Raw genomic sequence first — 16,175 nt, 5'->3', positions numbered from 1 at the left:
AATTTGTCAAGTTCCTGCCATAAAAGGGAAATGCATTTTACATGTAATCTATTTTTAACAGATAAAGGTCCACATCACTTCATCCCAATCTATCTTCCAATACACCTTAGATATATTGTAAAACGTTCACTTCATGTAGCAGGGTTGAAAAGAAAATATAATTTATGTAACAGACTCTTCTATAAAATAAAACAAACAATAATCGAGTATTGCTTTTCACTCTCATTTTTATTCAAAGCAAGCTCCTACGCCTATAGCTATGCAACTATAATTTCTCTCGTCCTTTGGAATGCAAAACGCATGGAAAGTGTCTGCTTATTTTTTGGGCAATCGATAAAAATAGAAAGTTAATTAGAACTATGTATGGCTTTCTATAACTACGGTCACTTTTAATTGGAATACTTTATTAGTTAACAATGTTATTGTTATTATTTTCATTGTCTGATCATCTCCAAGTACTTAATATATGTTTCATTTAAAACTAGTTGTTAACCGCGACTCCGTCCGCGCGGAATAAAAAAAATAGAAAACGGGGTAAAAATTATCCTATGTCCGTTTCCTGGTTCTAAGCTACCTGCCCACCAATTTTCAGTCAAATCGATTCAGCCGTTCTTGAGTTATAAATAGTGTAACTAACACGACTTTGATTGAAATGATGATTGATTGAATTGAAATGAATTTGATTTTAATCAAATAAGTTATTTGGGCTTCTTCTCTAGTTTTATGTGGGCTTTTAGGAAACACTATGTGTGTTTCTTAGATAGTTAGTTTTTCGTTGCCGTGTTTAAAATATAATTTGTATATTAACGACAAAAATAAAACAAAACAAAAAATCGCGTACATATATTTTGTTATAAATTTAATTCCAAAAATAACATGACAAAGTACAAAAATTAACACAGTCGGTTTTTATGTGAAATCAATATTACCGCCCACGATAATGTTGTCAACGATTTTCAAAATTTGTTTTTTCACTTCTTTTTCTTCATTTACTTGTAAGTTACTTTTTAATAACATCAAAGTTTTAGATAATGGATTGTATTTAGATATGTAACAATTTCTACCGGCTATAGAGTTTTGTATTGTTATTTGTAGAAGTGTCAACCAGTCGGATAAAAATGATAGAAATTCGTCCGTCAGTTTTTGTGTGAGTTGAAACCTTATTAGTGTGTGTGTCCATGGCTGTGATGTTAGTACTGCAACTAATTTTGCATCTCCTTTATATAATACTGCGTATTTGAAAATCGATGTTAAAGTTTTCCATCCAACTGCTCTCTGTTCGTCCGAATCCTGCATTTGATGCAATGTATAAAAATTGACTAATTTGTGAATTGAATTGTAATTTTTGATACTCTTGTATTGTCGCTTTTGATGGTATACGTCTTTTCAAATATGTTGACGGCTCAAGGTCGTTGGCGCGCTGCGCAGTGTCCTACCCCTGCATCCCTTTACGACCACTACACATAACATTGTATTCTGCGCAGCGACTCGTACAAAGGTTTCGAGCCACCAAGATATATGACAACCTCTATACTTCTAGCATGTATGAAATTTATCAAAATGTGAGTAGTCATGGAAATGTTTATAGAAAAATAAATTCACTTGACCACGTTACATTTAGAATTATTATATATTAGAGGTGCAAGTGCTTTGATGCTGAGCTGATTTTTATAAGTAATTCTTTACGGTAACCTGAACATTTAGTAACGAAATTCAATTTTATTATTACATTGAACATGCACTTTTACTTACCCTACAGCAAAGGCTAAGTTGAATCCTAAACATGAGCGCTCGTAACGCCTTACATTGCTGGTTACCCGAAGTTGCAGTGCTAAGTTCACTAGACAAAGCGAGCGGTGTACTGACAGAGCTTAGCATAGCACATACGAATTGTAGGAGCAAAGCGGATCTTTCTTTCGCACTGTCTCTACGTAGAGATTTTATAACTTGCTCAGTTTGAACTTGCAGCACATATCTTGGCTATTGTTGTGAAATATAAATAAGAAATTAAAGATTGTACAATGAAACAAAAAAGATAATAAGTTATTAATTATATAAACTTCTTTGTTGATTTCCGAAATCAAAAAGTTAGACAGAAAACATTCACATTTTAACCCTAATAAAAGTAAAAAGTTTATTTAAAGCATTATCTAATATATAAAATTCTCGTGTCGCGGTGTTTGTGGTTAAACTCCTCCGAAACTCATGAAATTTTGTGTGCATCTAGGGTAAGTCTGAGAATCGGACATCTATTTTTCATACCGCTATTAAGTTTTTTTTAACTGCGCGCGGACGGAGTCGCGGACGACAGCTAGTTTTTATATATATGAATAAATTATGTCAACTTGAACAACATATCATGATTGACAATCATTTGGTATACAGTTTTTTTACGTCCATTTAATACTTACAGCAAAATTAAATTAACGTAACATAACATGTTTATTGCATATCATAACAATTTATTTTATTTCATAGTATTGTTACATTTTATATGTTTACAACAATATATAAATTGTTATTGCACTGTAACACTGACCTGGTAGTTGTTTTTGGTGAAGTAACGAACCACGTAAGAGAGGAGTTGCAAAGCAACACAAGATACGCGATCGTCACAATGATTTGATGTATATAAGACAGCGGGAAGGAATCCTTCTCGATTTGTGAAGATCAATAGAACTGGATGAAGAAATAAAATGATTGATTTTTTTCTGTTTACACATGGGTTTCCATTGTCGAAACACTTGTATTTAAACATATTCTTTGCGTTTCGTCTGATGAGTGTGGTGCCGAAGGCCTAATTTTAGTCCTCTTTCCCTTCCAACCCTTTTCTTATACGGAAAGGATGGAAAGGGGAGGTGGATTTGATGGAGGAGGAGATGCATAGGAAGGTTAAATATTCTTTGATTGTGCGTCTCCTCCTTAGTCGATTGAGGGTAGGCAACGCATTTGCAATTGCGAATGTCTATGGGCAGCGGTCTTGTAATATAAAAACATTCTCTTTAGAGGTACAGTTCTTAAACAGTCGTTTAACAATGTAAATTCCGTGTGGCTTGTTAGTGGGGGAGAAATTTGCAACTAGGTAGTAATAGACCTAAAATGCATAGATGTTGCATACGACTGGTATATCAATGAGGCGATTTCGTTGGATAGTCAACCAACCCGCACTTGGCCAGCGTGGTTGACTATGGCCTAGTCACCTCTAAATTGGGGTAGGCTCCGAGCCCCTCGGTGGGGACGTATAGTGAGCTGATGATGATGATGATGATGATTTCGTTGGATCTATCTGCCACACTTTAAAAAAACTTACTTAAGTGTGTAAAATTAGTATAATAATCCTACACTTAGCACCGCTTAAGTAAGCTGAGAATCGTCAACTAAGCTTAACTCAAGAGTGCGAAAATAATCTAACAATGGACGTAAGAACTGAGTAAACGGTTAAAAATGTATCTCCATACCTCTATTGTCATGACGATTGTGAGCTAAATTCAATAAAATCAGGCACAACTTTAAACAAACGTATTCGTAATGATATCTAACTTCAATTCTCTCTTTTGGATTATCAACATTATGTCTTGAAAATATTGCGGTAAGCAATGCTGCGATTTTAATGCAAACATTCTGATCTACTTCGGAAGGATATAAGGATGTTGCTAAATCCATTAAATGACATGTGTTTGTCTCTGAAAATATTTACAAGTTGTTGTAGAGTCTGTACTTAATAAAAATAATATGTTCTTACAAATCTTACTTATATAATGTTATAAATGCGAATGTTTGAATGGATGAATGGATGGATGTGTGTCGAAGGTATCTCCAGAACGGCTCAACGGATTTTGATGAAATTCGTCACAGGTGTAGAACATGGTCTGGGCACATAGGCACACATTATGTATTCATTTTAATTCCGCCCGGACAGAGTCGCGGGCGACAGCTAGCATGTATATAACGTGAATCTTGAGTTTTTTTATTTTTACGTTTGAAAGTAAAATATTTCTGCACTACAAATATATTAAAGCTGCAATTTATTATACCTATTTCATAGCTATAGTCTATTAAATATTTAGACAGAATTTCAGGTAGCATGGACCATATTAAAGTAGAAAATGCATGTGTAGATTCCTCGTCAGCCTCTTCCAAGCACAAATTTAATGTCTCCATACAATTTGCTACAACTTCTTTATTTTTGCATTTAATAAGAATATTCAATAATAATTTCCACACTTCAAATTCTTTGGTCATATCCTCAGGCAAAGAATCTTCTGTTTTTAGCCATTGCGACAGCTAGAATATAATTTTTTTCATATTGATTGGTATGAAATTAGTAAAAATTATAAAGATCGTGTTGATGATTTTGTAATGCGTGTGCATGTGTCAACATAACTCTGTTTAAAATGTAAAAAAAAAAATCTACACTACTCTATGAAATTAAAAATAAATAAAAGCATTATTTCCAGTCTATACAGCATATCGAGTCGATTGTACTAGACATGTATGGGTCGGGCTCGATTGAAACTGAATTTGGATGACTATAAAGGTCGAGGAAGACCAAAGAAAGTATGGATGGATTGTGTGAAAGATGATATGCGTAAGAAGGGTGTAAATTCAGATATGACGGCTGATTGAAATGTATGGAGGAGTAATACATACTATGCCGACCCTACATAAGGAGAAGGGCAGGTTGATGACATGTCGAGTAATTTATTAAACAGAGATAAATGTAAAATTTTACTACTTACAACTTCAGTACGAATGTAGTCAGGAATCCTTGAAGAGGAGAACGACCACAGTAATATAGCAGGATTGTGTGTATAAAATACAGTTGGGTCCGGTTGTAATAACAAGATCAAGCGCTGAGTAGCCTTTTCTAAATAAACTCGCTCTTCTAAAGATTTCAACGAAGTATTGGATATTGTAGACATCTTAATCAAAGAAAACAAAATTGAACTTCAACTGGTTTTAGGTTACTCTTATTAAAAAAACATTTTAAATAAGTGAAAATATTTACAGCAAAAACCAGCCAAAGAGCTTTAATAATATAAAAAGGTGGCTTTAACGTTGCGGGTAGATGTAAAATATGCTTTACTAAGTGCGGCAGTAGCTTAGCTGTTGCTTCTTCGGGACTGAAAAAGTAGTAGGTTTTTTTATGAAATAGTTGGCGAGTTTTAGTATTGTTAACGGAAATGTATGAAATCCACCGTTGTTTACATTTCGCCATTCCTAGGAAATGTATATAATTCCAGAAATCGCCAGGAAATGTGTGAAATGAATTATATTAAACACTTTTCGTATTAAATCCATACATTTCCTAAATATAAATTGTAATACATTCAGAATGTTAATTTCAAATCTTACTTCTTACTATCTCACTAATATTATAAATGTGAAAGTATGGATGTTTGTTTGTAGGTATCTCCGGAACAGTTCAACAGATCTTGATGAAATTTGGCACAGATGTAGAACATAGTCTGAAGAAACATAGGCTACTTATTAAGTTTTTTTTTAATTCCGCGCGGCAGCTAGTAATTTATATAATTTATACATTTCCGGTAACAGTACCATTAACACTACATCTATTCTATAGTTTACTAAAAAAAAGATGCAAGACTTTGTGTGCGCTCTTTTCCAAAAGGATCAATGGTTGAACAATTCTTTTTCTATTTTGTTTTTAATTATTTTAAAGGATGTAATATCAAGCTATGAAATAAGCAGAGAACGATTGTAATTCTAAATAAAAAGTGTATAAAATACTTGTCAGATGATTGGCTAGAAAAGTAGATGTAAATAAGCAAACTGTATGGACGAGTCTTTTCGAGCTGTTGTCCTAAATTTTGAGGATTTTCTATCCCGTATTGTAACTCCACGAGACCGTGCTGAAAATAGTCATACAGTAATAATTCACTACCAAACTCAAAGTAGTAAAGTAAAGTAACCTCATAATTTTCTTTTAAAACATATTGTTATCTATGTTTAGTCCAAGATAATAACACGGATGACGATATAATTTATACAGAGATTTTGGTCTCGGAAACCCACGGTAAGAGCGAGAAATCTGTCCTAAATTGTGGGTCTAGCACGATTAATTTGCGACAAGCGCTTTCGTATTGTCATCGTCAATTATGTTAAGATTTTTGACGTACTTTATGCCCCATACGGGGCGCTGCACAAATTTTATCGTTTACGAAACGGTGACGTTTGTTTGACAGAAATATTCGTGCTAGGCCCACTGCAAACTATTCAATGTTTCAGTTATTATGTTAACTATAAAGAAAATTATTTCTCATACACTTACATATATATCCTTAGCGCACATTTTCTTGTTATCGTTATCATTAACGCATAGATATTTGGAAGCTAGCACTTTGAGAAATTCACCCAAAACTAGAGTAGTTAGTTTACGTATTGTCGAGTCATTTCTGGAATTTATTACAGGAATAAATATGGTCTAGTTCAGTAAAATATTCTATATTATGGATTTGTATATGTTAATAAAAACTGTAAAGTTTTATACTACGTATTGTTATTTTTTTTTTTTTATATTTAGAAGGGGGTGAGGTGATCGATGAGAGGTGACGTTTTAAAATAAAAAAAACCTTACCTTTTTATTTGAATTTGTGGTAATATTGTTAAGTATTCTTTAGCAAAGAGCATGTCACAGAATTCCGGTAATTGTCCCGAATTTGAGTCGTGTTGAAGAAAGTTGAGTAAAAACTTCAAGAACACACTATATTCCTCTGTAGTAATTTGGATTTGGTTTTCCTTTAGACGAGTGGTATAAAATAAATAAAGAGACGTTTTAATACGAAAGTGGTAGGTGAAATGTGAAAAATATGGTACAAAACACACAATGGGTTTTTTAGAATAAAATTAACCCTGGATTTCATTCAGAATTTGTATATTGATATTTTTTTTTACCTTAACAAACAAAGCCAACTCGTAAATCGTGGTCTGTATACCAGTTGTCATCAGTGAAACTGTATCTTTTAAAATATTAAGTTCTTGTTCATCGATTATTATGCTTTGTATGAAGTCAGTTTGTTGTTTACTTTGTTGTACGAGATTTATTAACCTATTTATAATTTAAAAAAACGGATAAATAATATTAATTAATTAAATAAGATTTCATGGATTTTTTTTTAAGAAATAACAAAACTCTGACCTGAGTGTGTCCAATCCGATTTGTGACGTCACGACAAGCAGGTTACCTGATATACCATTGCCGTCCACAAGCAATGTGTGCTTTAAAGCACCTAAAACAAACTTTCCTGCATAATCTGACTCTAATTTTATTTTAATTTAGTTATTTTATTTTAGGTCCTTGAGCAATAGTTCACATGTATAAAGTTCTAATAGTTTATGATAACATTAAAAAGTTTGGCAAAATGTTTTCCGCCGACTTCAACTCTACCATTTTATTTATCGTAATTAATTAATTTTATAGAAGCATAGAATAATAAAAACGTAATATGTTCATTACATAAAATAATATACACCTACCCACAAGCATCTCTAACCAAGGGTTTAATATCTGAACAAGAGAATTCGCAACACATGCTCTTATTTTCAAATCTGACGGTTGGTAAGATATTAAAGCTTGCAGCACTTTAGCGCTGGATAAAATGCTGCTCGGATTCTTACTAAAGTACTGCACTTGAGCTTTTAAACATGCCAACAGCTGTTCTACGCTGTAAGCGCTTTGGTGGGACAACGGTGACGCACTCTTGTGCAAGCTGATGCTGATGAAAAATGAGAATATATGAAAATCCTATTTCTAACAAAATACCTTATTTTGGTCTACTTATTTTAATAGCGATGGAATAACCCCGTCATATTTATTTAATAGATAATGAATCTGTCCTTAGTTCTAGCCATCTGCGATTACGCGGTTGTGGTAAGTGGCTAAGAGAATTAAGAATAATGTAAGGATGCCAAGGGGTATACATATATTCCATATAAAATTAATATCGAAGAAATAAACCAGAAATAGGCACTTTCTACACTATTCTTGTCACTCTTTTCTACGAATCTCTTTTCTCCTTCCATAACTATTCAAATATCTGTAAACTGAACGGTAAACTGTTTAAAAAGAGCATATCAAGCAGTAATGCATCTTTGGTTTTATCTTGTAAAATCTCTTGTAAAACATTTATCATCATCCTCTCATTTTCCGAAAAAAAAGAAACAATAATACGATGCAACGAAAGTGTTACGATAATGCATTTTTTTATCCTACCCGTTGAAGAGGTCTGTAATGAACTGCAAACAGATTTCGACGGCGACGTTGGAGCCTACCGCAGCGTAGTGGGTGAGCGCACGTAGCACCGCGGCCGTGGCATGTGCCGCGTGCTCCTCCTCGAAGAAACGCTTCCCAGTCCACAGCAGCCGCATACACGTCAATACTGATCTAAACATAACGACTATTATGTTAAGTGTTAACGCGTGAAATAAAATGAAACGGGCAGTGTAAGAATTTAATTTATAATTACTTATTACAATACTTAATGAACAAACTTATCAAGTGATTCTTATTAAGCAGTTAAAAAAATTATATGTAGCTTAATAAGTTAATTAAAAAATAGAGTAAGTAAAATATTCGTTAATTTATACGTACCTAAATAAGGAAAAATCCAAATTAGATATAGCCTCACAAAGAAAAACTATGATGTCGTTGTCTAAGAAATATTCGACTATATAGGTTTGTTCGTGAGATTTTACTTTATATCTATTAATTCCCTCTATCAAGTAGCCACAGGCTTTATTTTGAGACGCGGTATCCCGGCAAGTTAATAACCTTTTAATATCGGATAAAGCATTTTGTCTACCACTAGGACTGTAGGTCCTGCTGTAATTAGTGTTTACTAAGCTGGACATTATAAATTTAATAAAACTACAAAGAAGCAATAAATTTAAAATTCGCGGTAAATTTGAAGCCAACGACAGAATTTTTTTTTTATAATCTATTCCAACCAGGCAAAGAGCTACTTGAAACGTGCTTGAAACTACATATACATTTTAATATCGATTTATTTGGTTTTAAATAAATTGAATAGATTTCATAATAAATATTTTGATGCTAAAATGAAAACATTGATTTCTTTTTTTACATTACAAGTAAATCAAGATTATGGTAATTCTAAAGCTATAAATTGAATCAACGGGCAATACTTTTAAAACATGTCATTCTCATCTGGACTAGTGTTTTTAGTGACGACTGGAACTTTTATTTTTGGATAAATTTGCTATAAATTTGCGAAAGCAATAACTTTCTTGTTTTTCGTTTACTAATTCGATAGTAAAATAGGGGCGCAATGGTATGTTTATGACTTTTGTTAATAGAACCTAAAATTTTTGTATCACACCCTGTTCTTTGCTTTGGTGACAATTAGTCGGATGTCATTGTTGCAGTCGGTGATGGAGTTCCTGAAGGACTTGCCGTCGTACGACGAACATAATTTCACCTTATTTAACACGGATTCTGGCATAAGAAATTGTTCTAAGAGACCCTCAATATATCTACCTACAAAGGATATTCCTTCAGATCAAAGTAAGTGTATGCTTAGTACGTACGGGAACGTTTTAAATTTAAAGTATGACTGACACTTTTTCACACCACGAACTACGCACTTACATTACAAAAATGTTGCTACGTACCATACAGATTATAGACACCTTAGTTCTTAATTATTGATGTCTCAAAAATACTTGTAGTTATGTTGACTACTTAATCGAATTCAGTAATTTTTGCTCAACTATGGGTCATTTGTAAATTATGTAATTGTGATACTGAATGCCTATCATCTTTTTCCTAATATTCAGTTTGCATGTGATAATAAAATATAAATACTCTAATATAGTTGAGCATTATATGATAGATTGGCTTCGATGAAAGAAAAGTAAGGAAGTTTCTTGACCAATGTAGTATATTATCCTTAATGTAATAATTCTTTTTACAGTTATAGTAACAGAAAAAACAAATATCCTATTAAGATATTTACATCAACAGTGGGAGAAAAAGGTAAAATCATTTAATATTTGTTCATTTCAATTCAATTTATCTAGTTGACTGAGCAAAAGTTAAAACCACTGGCAACAATAGAGCATCAAGACATTGCATACTAATATCATTTACTTACTTTTTGTATGCTTTTATACACAAACTTATTTACATCAATAAGATAACAAACAAGCAAGCCTGTTGCACTTGTATTAGTGACCACTACCCATAGACATCTGCAACAACTGTATAGTATAACAGACTAACTGTAAAATTCTACTTATGACATTTCAGAACAATAATTCTCCAAAGAAGCGTGATCAGGGCCATATAGAACAAAATGGTGATGAAAGCCGACCCCGCAAGAGGCCCTGCCTTAACTCCCCTCTAAACTGAAGCTTCTTTCAACTCTCTGTGCTACAGTTATGGACAGTGTGAAGTGTACAATTGTTTTGTATTAACCTTAGTATTTCACATTTACAGATCAAATTATATAATAATAATTGAGACTTATTGGTTTTATGTTTTTTGATAACCAACTGCAGTATAGTGTTATGTGCCATTCTCAAATTTCAGTACATTGTCCTATTCTGATGGATAACTTCAATAAGTGAAAAACTTGATTTGGAGAGAAAAATTCCATATCATGAAAAAATAGTGCGGTCCCTTGGACACTCACTTATCCAGTATCAATTGTAATTTTCTGTTGTGTACATCATTATAATTTTTTTTATTAATACATTATTCATTCAAACAGTTTTGTGAAAAAATGATAGATTTTGTTAATGCTGAAAATAAGTGATTATTTCTAAGACATTTCATGTTTGTACACTAAGTAATTGAGCTATTTTAACTTCAACATATTTTTAGTTTTTGAATTAGATTATTATAATTAATATTTCAATTTTCATTCCAATGTGTAAATTATATGAGTGTTTTTTTTTTCTCTAAAGTTCATATCATCTAATATAAAATCTTTTATAAAGAAAATGAACATGACATAATCTGCACTTCTTTCTAAATTCAAAAAATCTAAATGTTTTTAGTGCTAGCAAAAATTATCCCTTTTTTTAGATTTTTAGGGCACAAAACTTATCTGGTATTATCAGAAAATCAAAGAAGTTTCATACATTGATTTTTTCTTATAAGATTTACTAGTAATAAAATGCCACAAACATCTTGCTCATCTTTATACATATGGCATCTTTGTTCTCCTTTTGAATAAAGTTTATAGAAGAAACTTATGTTAAGCTTTTGTTTAGATCTTCAAATGTGTTCCATTTTTAACAATTGGTGCAGAAATAACACTATTAAATTGTTATTTTAGATGTATATGCTTTATACTTTACTCATTTCAATATGCCCAATAATTTTGTGTTTCTGAGTATAGTATTAGAAACAAATGAAAGACTTTTTATTTACTCTTTGATTAATATTTGTTGCTAATTTTGTTTTTGTAAAGAGTTTTTATGCAAAAATAAAAGTTTTTATTCAATGTGTACTTTGAATTTTCAATATTTTACCATCTAGGAAGGTTGGGCTTCATTTTTTTCTAGTTGCAACTTTTTTTTTGTCAATATTTTCTTTTACTACATAGATTAAAAATAAAACAAGTCCCAACATTTTATCCATTATGTAAATAATTTCATAATTGTGAACTCCCACAATGCTTTGATGTAATGTAGTTATAGTTTCTATATTATAAGATAAACAGTTTTAATGCCCATGTGTCAGTCAATGCCTAGTTGTCGCTGTATTTTTTTGAAGTAGCTGATGTGCACCAAAATTAATTTGCAATTTACAAGTTAAATGATCTTATAGGTCTTTATTAGTTTGTTCATAAATTCAATAAATAAAAAATAAAACACAAGTTAATTTTTAATGTCTGTAATAATCAATTTGAACCACATGTAGACTATTTTTAGATAAAATTGTGACATCTCTTTTTATTTTACTTCTCTCAGGGATATTTAAATGTATCGGTCTATTGCTTGTGAACACTTGCATGTGGCTATTATTATATTTACATAAGATGTGCTATCCATTCATATTACAGTAGTGTAATATTATTTTGTAACATTTAATTTCTTAAAATACATTTGTTTAGAAATGAGATGGTATATAATTTTTAATCCATTTTTTTTAATAAAACTGCATTGCTATGATTGAAAAATAACTTTATTCAAATTAAACTTATTTCACAATTTGCTATAATACTAGCAACTTGAACAATTTGCATTTAAAATGGATATCTAATGGAATAAGTTTTTTTTTAATAAGTGACTATATTATGTGTCAAACATTTAATCACTAGATTAGAATTGAGTAAGCTTTACAGAAGTCCATTTGAATTCCACTAAACTTTTAAATAAAATCAGAGAAAAACATAAATGAAAAATTAAAGTCTAAATCAGACAACATTACTTAATAATAAATTTCCTTATATACGAAGTTGTAGTGTTTTTCTAGTTCTTATAACTTTTATAAGAAGCTATTAATTGTCAAAAATCTAATATTTTAATCCTTAGCGGGCACTTCAATCACTCGTGGTTTGTCAATGATACGAGCGGTACGGTTGCCCTTCTCAACAATTCCTATGATCCAAGCCTGGTAGCCCTCCTGCTTCTCAATGTCCTTGCAATAAGCAGCAGCTTGCTCACGAGGGAGGCAGATCAGCAGTCCACCGGAAGTCTCAGGCGCATGGCCCTGGAGCAACTGGAACATGTTGCCACAAGCCTTTGCAACTGCTGCCATCTTAGCAATCACTGGCAAATTGTGAATCACAAAAGATACTTCATTCTTTTGATGAGAAGCTAGATTTTGAGCATGTCCTAACAGACCAAAACCGGTGACATCAGTAGACCCATGAGCATTGTACTTGTGCATAAGTCTAGCAGCAATACGGTTGAGTCTACTCATAGAGTCCATAGCACGGTGATATGCTTTTCTTACATCTTCTTCAGATACAACAAGTTTGATTCTATTCCAACGCTCTGGTTGATCGAGCCACTGGTGAGCATTGACAGCCACTTGTGTACCAAGAGGCTTTGTTAAAACCAGAACGTCGCCCATTACAGCATTATCCGGTACAATGTATTCGTTTGGTTGGCAGATAGTCGTGGCGGCCCCTCCAATAGTGCACCAAGGGTTTATCACAGTTTGTCCCCCCGTAACAGAGGTCCCAGCTTCCAAAGCGGAGTCTTTAAAACCGCGCATTATAAGAGGTATCACGACATCACGTTCTTTCTCGGTCATTTTTGTCGATACACCGAGAAGCATAAGCATATTATCACACTCCGTAACACCCATAGCGTATAAGTCACTCAGAACATTCGCACAGGCAATTTTTCCCATCATGTATGGGTCGTCTACTAGGGGGTAGAAAAAGTCCGTCGTTTGTACCAAGCATAACCCACCGTGTCTTAAAGGCGTGACCGAACAATCCAAGCCGATGCCAATGCGCGGGATCGCCACATGCATAAACTGATCTTGTTCCTGTTGGGAATAATCTTGTTGCAACGATTCCACTAGTTTACCGAGCACATCTTGTGGTACCTTACAGCTTCTGCCTTTTAGATCAGCGAATCTTGTCAGACGAAAACTGGCTTCTAAATCATGAGCTACCGGATCGAATGGCCGTCTAAGAGCCAAAGCGTTGGGGTTACCCGCCATTTCTAATTGAGCTGCAGCTAATGTATCTTGAGCTACACTAGACGAATACGACATATTACACGAAACCAAAACAATAATAAGCTTACTAAGAGAGTAAATTCAATACAATGCCGAAACCCGACACGCCGCCAAGTGACGCTTGCAAAATGGCGTCTCTTTTACATAGAGTACGCTCTGGCCAAAATTCACCGTGAATACTTATCTATCATTGGACAAAATAAGTTGTAAACAATACGGTCAGTCTTACGATTGGTTGTTAGCAAAATTAATTTTAAAATCGCCGTAGAAAACGCATTCAATCATTATCCGTTCCATTTCACTTTTTGAAGAAATTAAATAAATTAAAAGAGGTAAGAATTTCCTAAATGATAAGGTTGCTTGCAAGGATTTAGTTATTTTGTTTTTACGTATTTTACGAATAAAAAGTTTAGTATATAAATGTTTGAAAGTTATAGAAAGATTGGTTTAATAAAAATTGTTGAAAGAGAAATGGATTGTTAAAAACTATTTTATACTTTTACGGATAATTTTATGCGCTCAGGTTTTTTAACAAACTTTTTTTAAAAATGATCATAGATATACCTAATATCTAATAACATATCTAATATTGACAACTTTTCAGGAGAGGCTTTCACAGTTTCGCAGTTACATAATGGTGTGTCAGTTAGTGGCACACTAAGCAAAGATAAAAATACACAGTGGAAGTTAAGGAATTGTATATATAATAGGAACAAACATAATATTAAAATAACATAAATTAGTTACACACATGACACGAACATTATTTTTTTTAAAGATAAGTGACATTCTCTGTCTAAATATTATTTCTCTAATAGGTATTCAACCTTATGTCATACCATAAAAAAAGGTTAGCACTCAAGAGATTCCATCTCTTTAACACTCCTCCTGAATCTCGTGCGTGCTTGTATCTTAACACTCTATAAGAACAGAACTAATAATAACTCATGCACCCTCATTCGCACAATCCCATTCCAATCACACACCACCCAAATTTTCCTTTCGACAAAGGCTTTGTTAGAGCATCAGCAACCATTCTCTCTGTCTGCTTGTACTCCAACCTAACTACACCATCTTCTATAGCATTCCGAACAAAATGATAGCGTATGTCCACATGCTTTGTCCTCTGGTGATGAACCGGATTGTTAGCTATTGCTATAGCTGACTGACTATCTGAATAAACTGTAGTGGATACAGTTTCCTGTCCATTAGTCATCTCAGTTATAAATCTTCTCAAAAATACAGCCTCCTTAGTTGCTTCTGATAAAGAAACATATTCTGCCTCTGCAGTACTAAGTGCTACTGTACGTTGTTTGGTGCTCTGCCATGACACTGCTCCTCCTTGAATAAGGAATATCCAGCCCGAGTATGAACGTCGATCGCTGTCACCAGCAAAGTCAGCGTCTGCGTATCCCTCAAGGATCTTGTGATGTTTTTCCTTTTTATACATCACTCCATGTTTCTTCGTTCCTTTTAAGTAACGAAGTACTCTTTTGGCTGCTATCCAATGTTGCTCCTCGTAGCACTCATTGAATTGGCTCAAGTAATTGACTGCATGTGCAATGTCTGGTCTAGTGCACACCGCCAGATATAGGAGTGACCCAATAAGTGCCCGATAAGGTAGTTTCTTATCTGGTTTTCTACCATGTGTGGGCTTCTCTAACTTCTGACCTACAACACTTGGAGTGTCAACCGGTTTACAGTCCTCCATGTTGTACATCTTTAAAAGCTTTTGCACATACCTCTCTTGGTGCAATTTGATACCATTTGAACTTTGTTCGATGTGAATTCCTAACATTAACTCTGCTTTCCCTAGATCTTTCATCTCAAATCTAGAAGTTAAGTCTTTTTTCACTTTAAGCATCTCTTGCTTATCATTCCAAAAAATGAGTATGTCATCGACGTACACAGCTAAAATGATAATTTTTCCATCTTGTGACCTCGTATAGACACACGGCTCATTTTCGGATCTCTTGAAACCCAATTTTATCAACTCCTTGTGTAGTTTGGTATTCCAAGCTCTTGGGGCTTGCTTCAACCCGTACAGGGATTTTTGTAAGCGACAAACATAATCCTTCTTGCCCTTAGCCTCAAATCCTTCGGGTTGCTTCATATAGACGACTTCGCTTAAATCTCCATTTAAGAAGGCCGTCTTCACATCCATCTGGTCAATGTTTAGTTTTAGCTTAGCTGCTAAAGCTATCAGAACTCTTAAGGAGCTATGTCTGACAACAGGTGAAAACGTGTCAAAGAAATCAACACCTCTACGCTGGCTAAAGCCTCTCGCAACAAGTCGTGCTTTATAACGAGTCTTCTCCCCCGCCTCTTCTTTGATTTTAAATAACCATTTAGAATCAACTAAGTTACACGAGCTTGGTGGCTTTACAAGCGTCCATGTATTATTTTTCCTGAGGGCCTCTAGCTCCTCCTCAATTGCAGCTTTCCACTTATCTCTGTCATGCCTTGACAACGCATCTTGAACAGTTTGTGG

General features: G+C 33.5%; 3 protein-coding genes across 3 annotated transcripts; 1 reads left to right on the top strand and 2 right to left on the bottom strand.

Moving 5' to 3' along the window:
• Positions 1 to 6: 6 nt before the first annotated feature.
• LOC106715738 lies at positions 7 to 8,871 on the bottom strand. The gene is made up of 16 exons (XM_045681616.1): positions 8,612 to 8,871; positions 8,234 to 8,404; positions 7,498 to 7,736; positions 7,160 to 7,250; positions 6,916 to 7,069; positions 6,599 to 6,759; positions 6,293 to 6,416; positions 5,752 to 5,873; positions 5,009 to 5,123; positions 4,740 to 4,922; positions 4,035 to 4,284; positions 3,459 to 3,683; positions 2,540 to 2,679; positions 1,753 to 1,980; positions 1,065 to 1,290; positions 7 to 14 (listed from the first exon to the last, which is right to left on the bottom strand). Exons 1-16 carry the CDS (start codon positions 8,869 to 8,871, stop codon positions 7 to 9), a joined length of 2,697 nt encoding a protein of 898 aa, XP_045537572.1.
• A 312-nt stretch (positions 8,872 to 9,183) lies between these two features.
• LOC106715796 (DET1- and DDB1-associated protein 1) lies at positions 9,184 to 10,608 on the top strand. Its single transcript, XM_014509150.2, has 4 exons — positions 9,184 to 9,311; positions 9,406 to 9,544; positions 9,954 to 10,015; positions 10,289 to 10,608. The coding sequence occupies exons 1-4, from the start codon at positions 9,309 to 9,311 to the stop codon at positions 10,388 to 10,390; spliced, it is 306 nt and encodes a 101-aa protein (XP_014364636.1). The 5' UTR covers positions 9,184 to 9,308; the 3' UTR covers positions 10,391 to 10,608.
• Positions 10,609 to 12,413: 1,805 nt separating this feature from the next.
• On the bottom strand, positions 12,414 to 13,839 carry LOC106715770 (inactive selenide, water dikinase-like protein). The gene has a single exon (XM_014509120.2). The coding sequence runs from the start codon at positions 13,718 to 13,720 to the stop codon at positions 12,512 to 12,514; it is 1,209 nt and encodes a 402-aa protein (XP_014364606.1). The 5' UTR covers positions 13,721 to 13,839; the 3' UTR covers positions 12,414 to 12,511.
• Positions 13,840 to 16,175: the final 2,336 nt, after the last annotated feature.

The sequence above is a fragment of the Papilio machaon genome, chromosome 16, assembly GCF_912999745.1.
Source record: "Papilio machaon chromosome 16, ilPapMach1.1, whole genome shotgun sequence".
Lineage (NCBI taxonomy): Eukaryota > Metazoa > Arthropoda > Insecta > Lepidoptera > Papilionidae > Papilio > Papilio machaon.
Note: the sequence above shows the minus strand (reverse complement) of the source record. Positions and strands in the feature narration are given on the sequence as shown.